The sequence below is a fragment of the Gopherus flavomarginatus genome, chromosome 9 (genome assembly GCF_025201925.1).
Source record: "Gopherus flavomarginatus isolate rGopFla2 chromosome 9, rGopFla2.mat.asm, whole genome shotgun sequence".
Lineage (NCBI taxonomy): Eukaryota > Metazoa > Chordata > Testudines > Testudinidae > Gopherus > Gopherus flavomarginatus.
In genome coordinates, this window is record NC_066625.1 from 7,379,087 (window position 1) to 7,391,792 (window position 12,706).

At 50.8% G+C, this 12,706-nt stretch overlaps 1 protein-coding gene across 1 annotated transcript; it reads left to right on the forward strand.

The window, feature by feature from the left end:
• The first annotated feature begins 86 nt into the window (after positions 1 to 86).
• ATPAF2 (ATP synthase mitochondrial F1 complex assembly factor 2) lies at positions 87 to 12,644 on the forward strand. Its single transcript, XM_050967879.1, has 8 exons — positions 87 to 465; positions 5,176 to 5,220; positions 5,651 to 5,796; positions 6,452 to 6,549; positions 8,828 to 8,908; positions 9,424 to 9,536; positions 11,153 to 11,268; positions 11,906 to 12,644. Exons 1-8 carry the CDS (start codon positions 336 to 338, stop codon positions 12,041 to 12,043), a joined length of 867 nt encoding a protein of 288 aa, XP_050823836.1. The 5' UTR covers positions 87 to 335; the 3' UTR covers positions 12,044 to 12,644.
• The last annotated feature ends 62 nt before the right edge of the window (positions 12,645 to 12,706 follow it).

Consider the following 12,706-nt stretch of genomic DNA (forward strand, 5'->3'; position numbering starts at 1 on the left):
GGGTTCCTTGGGGAGCCCATTAATCCTGGTGGAGGGCTCTGGGGGGGGCTTGATCCTAGCAGGAGGGCTTTTTGGGGGTGGGGGGGCATTAATCCTAGCAGGGGGCTCCTGGGGGGGCATTGATCCTGGCAGAAGGGTTCTTTGGGTGACGTTGATCAGGGCAGCTCCTTTGAGTGGGGGGCGTTGATCCCGGTTGGGGGCTTTTCGTGGTGGCATTGATCCCAGCTTGTGGGGTGAGGGGGGAAGCCATTGATCCTGGTGGGCGGTCCCAAGTCATTAGGAGCCCAGGTCTTTAACAGGGCCAGATCGTCCCCATCTAGCTGTTGCTCCCGAGAATGTGGCGCAGTTGTCAGCGGCTGTTCTACACGAGGCCGCCCCAGACCCCATGGCTGTGTCTGACTCCTCCTGTTGGGGGCCCCAGCCTTTCACTGCTGGGCACGGCACGGACATACACCCCGCCGACAGGTGAGGACAAAGCTGGACAGCGATCCTGCTGCACGCACGACAAATTTCAACATGCTCATTTCCAGATTGCAGGGACGTTTGTCCGGGGTGGATTTAGCCAGTCCTAAAAGCTGGCTGCGACCACAGTTTATGAGAGGTGCACAATCCCCTATTTACAGAGGAGGGCTCTGGCTTGTGTGGGCCCCAATTGAACATTTGTAGCAGTAGTTGTGGAGACCCAGGTATTTCAAGCCTGACAATGAACGTTTATTGTTCAGATATGTGCAGGGCACTGCAGATGCAAAAGAAAACCGTATCCCTGCCCCACCCAGCTTGAAGTCTAATGCCTCATGCCTGCTGCTGACAGTGTGTGAGTCTGCTCCTGTGCCTGCCTATGGCCGCACAGATGCAGCAGTTAGCACGTGCTGCCAGTTCTATTTTAGGTACTGCTATTACCTCAGTCACCACAGTAGCTGAGTACCTCACGTTGTTTAAGCAGCAAAGAATCCTGTGGCACCTTATAGACTAACAGACGTTTTGGAGCATGAGCTTTCGTGGGTGAATACCCACTTCCTCAGATGCATGTAATGGAAATATCCAGGGGCAGGTATATATATGTGTGCTAGCAAGCAAGCTAGAGATAACGAGGTCAGTTCAATCGGGGACGATGAGGCCCTGTTCTAGCAGTTGAGGTGTGAAAACCAAGAGAGGAGAAACTGGTTCTGTAATTGGCAAGCCATTCACAGTCTTTGTTCAATCCTGAGCTGATGGTGTCAAATTTGCAGATGAACTGAAGCTCAGCAGTTTCTCTTTGAAGTCTGGTCCTGAAGTTTTTTTGCTGCAGGATGGCCACCTTAAGGTCTGCTATAGTGTGGCCAGGGAGGTTGAAGTGCTCTCCTACAGGTTTTTGTATATTGCCATTCCTAATGTCTGATTTGTGTCCATTTATCCTTTCCCGTAGAGACTGTCCAGTTTGGCCGATGTACATAGCAGAGGGGCATTGCTGGCATATGATGGCGTATATTACATTGGTGGATGTGCAGGTGAATGAACCAGTGATGGTGTGGCTGATCTGGTTAGGTCCTGTGATGGTGTCGCTGGTGTAGATATGTGGGCAGAGTTGGCATCGAGGTTTGTTGCATGGATTGGTTCCTGAGCTAGAGTTATTATGGTGTGGTGTGCAGTTACTGGTGAGAATATGTTTCAGGTTGGCAGGTTGTCTGTGGGCAAGGATTGGCCTGCCACCCAAGGCCTGTGAAAGTGTGGGATCATTATCCAGGATGGGTTGTAGATCCTTGATGATGCGTTGGAGGGGTTTTAGCTGGGGGCTGTATGTGATGGCCAGTGGAGTCCTGTTGGTTTCTCTCTTGGGTTTGTCTTGCAGTAGGAGGCTTCTGGGTACACGTCTGGCTCTGTTGATCTGTTTCCTTATTTCCTCCTGCGGGTATTGTAGTTTTGAGAATGCTTGGTGGAGATTTTGTAGGTGTTGGTCTCTGTCTGAGGGGTTAGAGCAGATGCGGTTGTACCTCAGTGCTTGGCTGTAGACAATGGATCGTGTGATGTGCCTGGGATGGAAGCTGGAGGCATGAAGGTAGGCATAGCGGTCGGTGGGTTTTCGATATAGGGTGGTGTTAATGTGACCATCACTTATTTGCACCGTGGTGTCAAGAAAGTGGACCTGCCGTGTAGATTGGTCCAGGCTGAGGTTGATGGTGGGGTGGAAGCTGTTGAAATCATGGTGGAATTTTTCCAGAGTCTCCTTCCCATGGGTCCAGATGGGTATTCACCCACGAAAGCTCATGCTCCAAAACGTCTGTTAGTCTATAAGGTGCCACGGGATTCTTTGCTGCTTTTACAGATCCAGACTAACACGGCTACCCTCTGATACTTGTCACGTTGTTTAATTTATTCCTTCTCACAACCCCCCAGTAAGGCTAGGCAGTGCTGTGATTCCTCACTTTATAGACAGGGAACAGAGGGAAAGAGAAGCTGAGGTCACACACAAAGTCTGTGGCAGAATAGCGAATCAAATCCAGGTCTCCTGAGTTACAGGCTAACACCTCCACCACTAGTCCGTCCTTCCTTAGTCGTAGAAGTGGCGCTTTAAACATCTTTCCTGTGTGGGTTCAGTGGTTTCTAGAGGATGGTAAAATTTGACCCTTTGTTTCTCACAAGCCAAGACCCTGAACTTGCAATGAAATGCATGGCCTGGAGCCCCATTAAAACAGGACTAGGGGTGTGTGTCTTGTTGCAGGATGAAGGCCTTGGGTGCGTGCTTGAATAGTCCTAACAACATGGCATTCTTTAAGTCCCTTGATCCTGCAACTGCCTTGGTCTGAGCAGACTGCCTTTGCCTTCACTGGGACTCTGGAAACTCAGGGCCTGCGTGTGCAGTCCGATGTAAGAAAGGAGCCATAGGCCAGGCCCAGTTTGTCACTACTGTAAGGGCAAGGGTTTGGAGTGGTAGCCCATTCTCCCTGCTTTGTGTGGGAAATGGAGCCAGGTGTCTGTCTGTCTCTGTAAGTGGTCCAGTCCTGTGTTAACACAGACTCGGATCTGGATCCACAGTACAGGCACATAGCTCCCAGTTTGGAACTTGTTATCTGCTGTTGCTCTGCATGTCCTCAAAGAGCCTGTCTTCCTATATTAATTTATTACTACATTGTAAAGCCAGATGGAACCACTGTGATCATCTAGGCTGGCCTCCTGCGTAACAAAGGTCCGAGGTTCCCTTGAATTCATTCATTAATGTTGCCTGTGGTTTTTGTTTGGAGCAGGGAATACGGTGGGTGTGACGGCTGTCAGTGCAGGGATCGAGCTGTGTTGCATGTGGGCACGGTCAGGGAATTCGCAGGTGCTGTTCATGCCATTTAGAAGTCTAATGGTTGTGCCTGGCAACAGTGCAAGTGCCGAATGGAAACTGCTTCTAAGACTGGGGCCTGTAACCCCTAGCGGTAGATTTGCTATTGCACCAGATGGGCTCCTGGGCATAACAGGCGCAGCTGGGAGGGAGATCCTCAGTTTAAAGGCCTGGGGAAGAGCAAAGAGATCATTGCTCCCCCAGTATATTAAATTGCATGCCGCAGTATACCTGGCATCTGTGTGAACGCCCGCAGGAAATGGGTTCGTGCATTGTGGGCAATGCTGCTGGATCCAGCCAGAGGGCATTCAGGGCAGATGACAGGCTAGCTTGTTGTTGTAATTTAGGGGCTATTGTTGAGTCAGGCACATCATTGGCTTCTGTCTGAAATCACACCCGAGGGAGCCGTTTTAAAAGCTGGCTGGATATTGGTGACCCACCTAAGCCACACAGGAGTTGTAGCTCCTGCTGATTGGAGTTGCTGCATCACTCCAGCAGGTGGAACAGCTTTGACCAGCTGAGCAAAGCTCCTGACAGGTCACAAGACTGTGTCCGGAGAGCTGGTCCGCTGACCCAGAGCTAGTTTAATATTCAGTCTGGCAAAGAGGGGCTTGGTGGTAGGGATTGCACCAGCCTGTATTCCAGGCCTGCTCTGTGCCCTTGCGTCTCACATCTGTTTAATATTATCATCCGTCATGTTTATTAAAATTGTACCTATGGGCCAATCAAGGGTGCCCCCACTGTGCAAGGTGCTGGACATACACAGAATAGCAGATGGTCCTTGCCCCAAAAAGTTTACAGTCTATTTGGACCAGACAGATGTGAGTGGGGCAGGTAGAACAGTCAAGCAGAGTGGACACTGGGGTGACAGCAAATGACATGTTAGTGCCATGTTTACTTTTTTGTTTTTGTTTTTGTGGTGGGTTTAGTTAGGAACATATCAGCTAACTGGAGAGAAAAGGGCAGGGCAGGGGAGAAGAGGATATGTGGAGCTGGTGTGGAGAGAAACAGATGAAGAGACTGGGAGAGCAGACTTAGAGCAAACAGCTGATCAGCACTGGGCACAGACAGTCCAGTCACAATCGCTGTAAATTCTCTGTGTCCTGTTTTGGCTTTTCTGCCCTGATCAGCTGGAGTCTCTGGCTCCTCCTCCCTACAGGTGTCTCCAAAGGCCACCCGGTGTGAAGGAGGAGAAGCAGCACCTGGTCCTAGTGCCCCAGAGTAAACAGCATTTGAAAGCTATATGTAGAAAAAGATCTGGAGTGTGTAATATGCCAACACCGTATTCCTCTGTTGAAATACACAGGAGAAGGATTGCTTTTGGGAGGGAGGGAGTGGAAGAATAGTGCTGTAAGTTGGGTGTCTCCCTTCTACCTGGGCACAGGTGGTGCTTAGAAAGTGGGTGGGGAGAGGGGCTGAAACTAAGAGTGGATGACCCAGATGCATCCCTGGGGTGACTCTTTGGTTTCAAAGGGCTCACAGCAGTGCTGAGCCTGACACGTTACTAAGCCAAATGAGCCATAACACACACCTGTTGATGTCATGCCCATTGCTTTGTGTATGGGTGCCGCAACACAGGCATGAGACTACAGCTGGGCCCGGCCTGCTAGAGGGAAGCAGCTGCTCTGCTTCAAGAGGGGTCCGGGGTTCATGGTGAGCTCCCAGGACAGGCCTTGCCCCAAAGCCCTGAGGCAGGTCCAGAGGGATTCGGGTACATGGGCTTGTGTAGAGGGACTCTGAACCAGCTACGGAAGGAGGCCAGCTGTGCCATGCTCAGCACTGCCATGTCAGATCCGCAGTGGGCGGGGATGAGGAGGGGGGCTTGACTGTTGTTCTCACTGCTTTCTGAGTAGATGTAATTTCCCCCCTAGAAAGGAAGAGGTTTTACCAGAACGTTAGCATCTCCCAAGGCGAAGGTGAGTGCTTCTGCGAGGAGACTGGTGGGGTATCCGATGCATGGTCCTTTGTGTGACAGCTGGGTACAGGGAAGGGTGGTTATGGAACGCAGGCCCTGCCTACTGGCAGTTGCTGGCCAGACCTGGAAACCAGACCTTGAGAGCCAGCTTTGTCACAAACCTGGTTTGCTCTTTCCCCATTGGCTGGCAAAACCATGGGAAGGGAAATGACTTCCAAGAATGGTTCTTGGGAATTCTTTTCTGGTAGAGCAGGGCCCCATAGACCTTCAGTGGGGAGACTCCTGGGCCAGGTGTATCACTGGCGTTGCCCGGGGATGAGTTTGCCCCCTTCAGCTTTATCTCTGAATCTGTCCCCTGCCTGGGGGTTGCATGTGGATCCCGCGTGTGCTTTACCCTGGAATCCCGCTGGGTTTCTAATCTGATCCCCCAGGTGGCTTTGAAATAAACCTTGACAACAGGAAGCTGAAAACGCCCCAGGCCAAACTCTTCACTGTCCCCAGCGAGGCCCTGGCTATTGCTGTTGCTACGGAATGGGATTCCCAGCAGGACACCATCAAGTCCTACACCATGCATCTGGTGAGCGCCCTGGGCTTTGGTGGAAGGGGAGCCCCGAGGTGAGGTGGGAAGGAATCTAACAAGTGATTTTGCTGGGGCCACTGCTATGGACAGCCTCATCTTGGATAAAGGTGGAGCATAGCATGCTGGGAGCTGTAGTCTGTGTGGGGTCCCATCTCTGAGCTAAATACATAAACTAGATTGATGTATAAAGGGGCTGAGTCTAGCAATTTTTTTTTTTTTAACACTTTCTTGGCTTTTGCCTGACCCACAGTGCTGGGGCAAAGTGTGCCTCACCCGTTAGCAGCTATTGGGTCTAACCCCAGGGTTAAAAACTGCCCCTGAACATGGGCCGAATTCCCCTGTGAATGGGACATGACTCGCCGCTGGAAATGCTTCTTATCCAGATGATTTTACCCCAAGGCCTCCAGCATGCTACCATGCTGTCACTGCTCACAGGGGCGCTGTCTTTATGGGCCTGATCCAAAGCCAGGAAGATTCCCATCGTCTCCAGTGGGCTTGGGCTCATTAATCTCCTGGGCTAGGTTTTGCATCACTATCCCTTAATCAGTCGCTAGCACAATAAGGATTCTTCAGCTGTTATCTGGGACCTTGTAAAATCAGAGCTGCCGCTTCCCCAGCACTCTGGCTGGTGTAATTGCCTTTTGTTTTGCAGACCACATTGTGCAACACAGTTTTGGACAACCCATCTCAGCGAAACAAAGATCAGCTAATCAGAGCAGCTGTGAAGTTCCTGGAGACAGATACTGTCTGGTAGGAGACTGACTGCACTTGCAATTCATTAGGGAAACCTCTGGCTTAGAAGCCAGGCCAGTCTCATTGCATTATTATGGGTTATTACATCTTCCAGCTGGGCAGACCGGAAGGGTGACTAGAGGTTTGGAAACGCATTAAGCTGGGCGACTGGTTGGCACAAATACAGCCTTTGGGACAGACGCCCTGGCTTGAACAATGCATCTGCCCTTCTCTTTCTGTAGAAGTACAGCCCCTGCAATGACCCCAGTGTGTAGTACGTCCCCTGGAGCCTAGCAGCCCAAGCGGATCAGAGGACAGGCCCCTTCTGAAAGGGGACCAGCACAGAGCCACTCCTTAGGGGTAGTGAAGCACAACTCACTCATAGGGCTTGTCTACATCACAAAGTTGCAGCGCTGGTGAGGGGGTTACAGCGCTGCAACTTAGGAGGTGTACACATCTGCAGGGCATCACCAGCGCTGCAACTCCCTGTTTGCAGCGCTGGCCGTACTCCCGTTTTGTCTCGGGTGTAGAGGATCCAGCGCTGGTGATCCAGTGCTGGTAATCAAGTGTAGACACTTACCAGCGCTTTTCTTGACCTCCATGGAATAAGCAGGTATCCCAGCATACCTGAGGAAGCCTCTGGTAATCAAGCTGGTCTCCTTCCCTGCGGTTTGCTCTCGCGTTCCCCGAACCCCCGAGCAAGCAGGTCTCCTTCCCTGCGGTTTGCAGGGTGGTTCGGGGAACGCGAGAGCAACCCGCGGCGAAGCTGGTCTCCTTCCCCGGTTTGCTCTCGCGTTCCCCGAACCCCCGTGCAAGCAGGTCTCCTTCCCTGCGGTTTGCAGGGGGGTTTGGGGAACGCGAGAGCAAACCGCGGCAAAGCTGGTCTCCTTCCCCGGTTTGCTCTCGCGTTCCCCGAACCCCCGTGCAAGCAGGTCTCCTTCCCTGCGGTTTGCAGGGGGGTTCGGGGAACGCAAGAGCAAACCGCGGCGAAGCTGGTCTCCTTCCCCGGTTTGCTCTCGCGTTCCCCGAACCCCCCTTGAAGCCTCCCAACAGCGCTGCAGTGTGGCCACATCTAACACCACTTGCAGCGCTGGTTGTTGTAAGTGTGGCCACTCTGCAGCGCTGGCCCTATACAGCTGTACTAATACAGCTGTAACAACCAGCGCTGCAAAATTGTAGATGTAGACATACCCATAGTGTCAAACATAGTGCCACCCCGTCTTCTCCAAACTCACGAACCCCTGGGAGACTTCACCACCTGCAAGGGGGCGCCAGTTCAGGCCTGGAGTGATGGTGTTCAGCTCCGTTGAGATGTTCAGCTCCTAGGCCTGAGTTGCTCCCCACAAGATGTTGTGGTCTGTAAGAATTTGGAAGTGCAAGAGCCTTGGATTTGGCTTTAAGGAGCATGGCATTTTCCGTGCTGAGCCTTAACACCTGGTTTGCTCTAGAATTCCTTTCTATTATCATTTATTTTTTCACTGAACCCATGGGCCTGCCTTGTTGAACACCAGGAGCTCTGACCAAGGGATCGGAACTGTCTTTGAAAAGTGCAAAGAAAAACTTGTGGCACCAAGTCTCTGAGCCCAGATCAATTAACTTGGGCTCGTGCTGTGGGACTACAAATAGCCGTGTAGACATTCAGGCTGGAGCATGGGCTCTGGGACCCTTGCCAGATTTTGTGGAAGTGTTTTTTAAAACAGATAGCTAACAAGTTTGTGCTTCAGGGGTCAGTGCCCCTGCTCTGACCACTGGACAGCACTTAATCCCACTGCTGATTTAGAGCCTGATCCAGGGTGCACTGAGGCCGACTGCTGGCCCATTTGATAGCAGACAAGTAAGTGGCCTTCCCTGTGCCTCGGTTTCCCCATCTGTAAAACTGACCCACCTTTAGTCCAAGTGCTTTGTGGCCTGTGGCTGCAGAGGTCTCTCGTGGTGTGAAGCAGAGCTGAGGGCTGGCACTCAGGAGGACCTTGAAGTGATATCACAGCATCAGGCCCTACATTTGGGCAGGGCTGTTGGAGCAGCATCTCTCCTTACAGGGATCAAGAGCTGGCTGGTTGTCTGTCCAGCAGAGGGCTCTGGATCTGGGGGAGGGTCGTCAATGGAAGCTCTTCCTTTCCTTAGCCGGCAGCATCTGCTCACTTGAAGCTTATGGTCAGTACCTGCTCTTCAAATATTGGGCTCCCCTTGCCATCACCGAAAAAGGCTTAGCTGCCTGGTGGGTTTGTTCCATGTACTGTGTGAAGGAGGCCAATAATTTGTCGTTGAAGGTTGTTTTCTTGTTGCAATGTTCTAGCTACAGGGTGGAGGAACCAGCCGGCCTAGTAGAACTTCAGAAGAATGAATGGGATCCCATGATCGAGTGGGCTGAGAAAAGGTAAGAAGTCAAAGATTTTTCCCTTCTCATTGCTAGCTGCCCTCTCTGTGGAATTCCGAGGGTGCTCATCACTGTTGGGCCATGGAAATGGGGTAATGAGGAGGTGTTGGAGGGCAGAGACTGTACCTAAGGGGTGTCAAGTCTCCAGCAGTGAGGAGCTGCTGTTGGCCAGTCTCCAGCATGATGTCTTGGTGACTCCTTCACTGTGTGTCTCAGCCCATTGAGGAGAAAGGGAATTAGGCTTGTAAATTCCATAAGCAAGACCAGATGTTGCTGCACATGCAACATTGCACTGACTGGCTCTGTGAATGAATTAGAGTGGTGCAGTGTGGGTAGGAAATGTCCCCACATAGACCCCGAGGGGAGAAAGCAGGTATAACCCTAGCTGACATAAATGAGGGTTGTATCTGCTCTCGCCAGGGCTAAATTTAGCCAGAGTCTTGCTTCATAATAATACTGAGGCTCCCGTGTCTCAACGACCAATTGTTTGTCTGGTACCATCTAACTCATTCCAGGTACAATGTGGAGATCGGCTCCTCTACTAGCATCATGGGACCCAACATCCCAGCCAGGACCAAAGACACTTTCACCAGCCATTTGGCATCTTACAACATGTGGGCACTGCAAGGTACTGAAGACAACTTACCTGGTGTGTCCGTCCATCCAGGGTACACGTACCATTCACATATATGCCCTTTTCTCTCTCAGAGCAGCAACCAGCACAACAAAAATGTTTTGGGCAAGGAGGGGAGACTTTAAATCAATGGGGAAAAACAAAGGGGGATTGTAGTTTAAAATAAATAAATCCAAGCTAGACCTTTAGATCTGTACGGCAGGGGCTCTCTCTTCACTTGTCTTGTTGTATTAGGCCCTGATTCAACAGTGTCTTGTTGTATTAGGCCCTGATTCTCTCAGAACTACTGACATTTTTTTTTCCCCCTTAACATGACATTTTCAGGTGATTTCGGTCCAAAATTTAGGCTGTTACCAAGAAAAGGGGTTTGAAACCCCAAGTGCACAGAAACGATTTATGGTTTCGTGACTTTCCCCCACCCCCACCCCAGTAAACGAAACCCCCTTGAGTTTAGATTTAAAATGTAAGAGCTGTGGTTACTGGCAGCCCAGCTGTTCTACTCTTGTGCAACTGAGCGAGATCCAGAAAGTGAATGTGCCTGGAAACAAAGGTGAAACTAACTAATCTGTTCTCATTGCTCATCCTCCTTGAAGTGCAAGATGCAAATAAACAGTAAAAATGGTGAAAAGCGCCCAAGACTTTAAAAATTCTTTCAGGTCAATGGTAAATATTTTAAAATGGAGTTTTACCCCAACACATCCCCTCTTTATTCCTTGTGTCATTCTCCTTTCAAAATAAAGATGTTTTAAACAAAGCAGACCAGAAACCCACCGGAATCCCTGGCTTCCTTGTCAGAAGACAATGAGAGAGACCGAATTCTTAGTAGAAAAGTGTGCTCTCTGTTCTGATTTCAGGGCCTCCTCAATCCTTCCTGTAAACAGTTCTGGTCACCTTGTGTTTGGGGTAAAGTGGGGGATGCTTCTTTTAGTTGGTTGGTTGGTATTTGGCATGTCTGTCTTCAGCTGGGGACAGCAAGAGCCCAGGCCCCAGCTGTTGTATTCCTGGGCAGTCAGTTCACTATTGATCCCAAATCTGGCCTTGACTCTAGCTGATCGCTCAGCTCAGATTGAGCATGATTCATGCTTCTTTGTCTCCTCCCCTTCCCTTGAACATGGGCCTGATTATCAGTGGTGCTCAGCACTTCCAGCTGTCACAAATGCTCATCATCGTTGCGGATCAGGCCCCTTTTTCTCTGTCTCCTTCTCCTAGAGGGTTGTGCGTGTTCTCTGATCTAATCCCCAGCTGTTCAGTGCTAAGATGAGAGCTCTGCCATCCCGCAGAAGGGAATCCTTCCAAATTAGTATCCAGTGGTGTGGGATTATTACGTTATAAGGGTTTGTTTCAGAATGAGAGAAAGCGGTTTGCAGTCAGAGATGCAGCCATTTGCATCACAGTAACAATGGATCCTGATTAGCAACAGAAATTTCATGTGTTTATTAACTGTGGACTTGACTTGTAGACTGCATTGATCCAAGGTGTGGGGGATCATCTACCCGTCTGATCCTGCTGAACATGTTACGCCTTGGCTGCACCTTCACAAGGTGTGAAGATGCTGACCTGATTTTGTATAAATAACTGTGGTTCATGGTTGATATTTTCCCTGCTCCCAGGTATAGAATATGTGATCACACAGTTGAAATCTCTGATTCTGTCCATGGGACTGATTGACAGACACATTCCAGTAGAAAAAGCCGTGCAGCTGTCTCGCCTGGAGGAAGAATACCAGGTAAATTATGTTCCAGAGCAACCCTATCATTCCAGTAGTGATAATCTCAGCATGACAAGTGGTCTCCCAGCACAAACGACTGGCCACAGAACTGCCTGCTATTACAGGAGACGTTCACTCCACCAGGCTGCCTCTGGTCAATATGGTTTGAGTGTTCAGCCACTCAATTCACATGATGAACAGCCAAAGGCGCTCTGAGTCCAACCTGCTGAGGGCTGGACTGCTGCTTTTCGGCCCTCGTCCAACCTGCAGTGCAAAGCCCAAGGATGGTCTTTATTCTGTGTATTGGCCAGGCCTAAGCACTTTGCCAAGGACTAAGCTAATGCTAACGTGATTGTTGTGAACAGAAAAAGCTCTGTCCTTGGACAAAACCATCCTTGACCCAAAGTCCAGTGAAGTTAATGGAAGTCTGACTTGAATGAGCTTTGGATCAGGCCCTAATATCTTGTCTTCTATAGCCCCTTTCACTTGAGGGTCTCCGAGCGCTGGGCAGGCACTGGTTAGTGAGGCGTTGGTGCCACTCCTGGGAGGTATTAGCTCTGTTTTACAGACAGCAAAATGGAGGCCAAGAAGTCCTGAAGTCCAAGCCCGTTTCTAACTAACTCTTGAGTGAGCTGCTTATTCTCTCTCCTCTCAGATCCAGCGGTGGGGCAATGTGGAGTGGGCCCACGACTATGACCTGTATGAGCTGCGTGCCCGCACAGCCGCTGGGACCCTCTTTGCTCACCTTTGTTCAGAGAGCTCGACTGTAAAACACAAGCTGCTGCAGGACTGAGGCTCTGGGGAGCGACGCGTCAGGCAGAGCTGGAGAATGCCCAGTACAGATTACAAATGCAGCCTGGTGGACTGGAGCCATTGGCCAGCAAGCCCGCCTGCCAGTGTGGTGACTTAGCATTGCAAGGGCCATGACTTTATCATGATTCCTAGCAGAGGCGTTTCTTCCTAGCTTGGCTAGTGCTGAGGGTGCCGGTGACTCTTAGCAGCCCTGGCTTTTGTTACGAAGGAAGTACAGTCTGAGCTCCCTTCAGCCCCAATGAAATGTCCTGTCCCTGACAGTTGCCACAGGCTGCAGCTCAGCCAGTGTTTATGTTCACTCAGAAGGGTAGCTAGTCTACATTCTACCCTTCAAGGCTCCCAGCCGTGGGACCAGCACGCCAGCAAAAGGGCTTCGGTAAGGCTAGGCACATGCTCCAGCATAGGTCCCACCTTGGCATCTGCCTGCCCATGGCCCATGTTTGTTGCTAAAATCCAATATCATATCCTTGGAGACAAGCCCCAGCTGTACCTGTTCCTCACCCAGTAATGTGCTTCTGCCCCTGTGCAAAGCTGGGTTCAATCCTAGTTTGATTAAAGGCGTCTCCTGCTAGATACTGGAAGCCAGTGCGTGTGGTCAGTTATTTTATACTTCCCCACTGCACTGTGGGATGTGCGCTGCCTC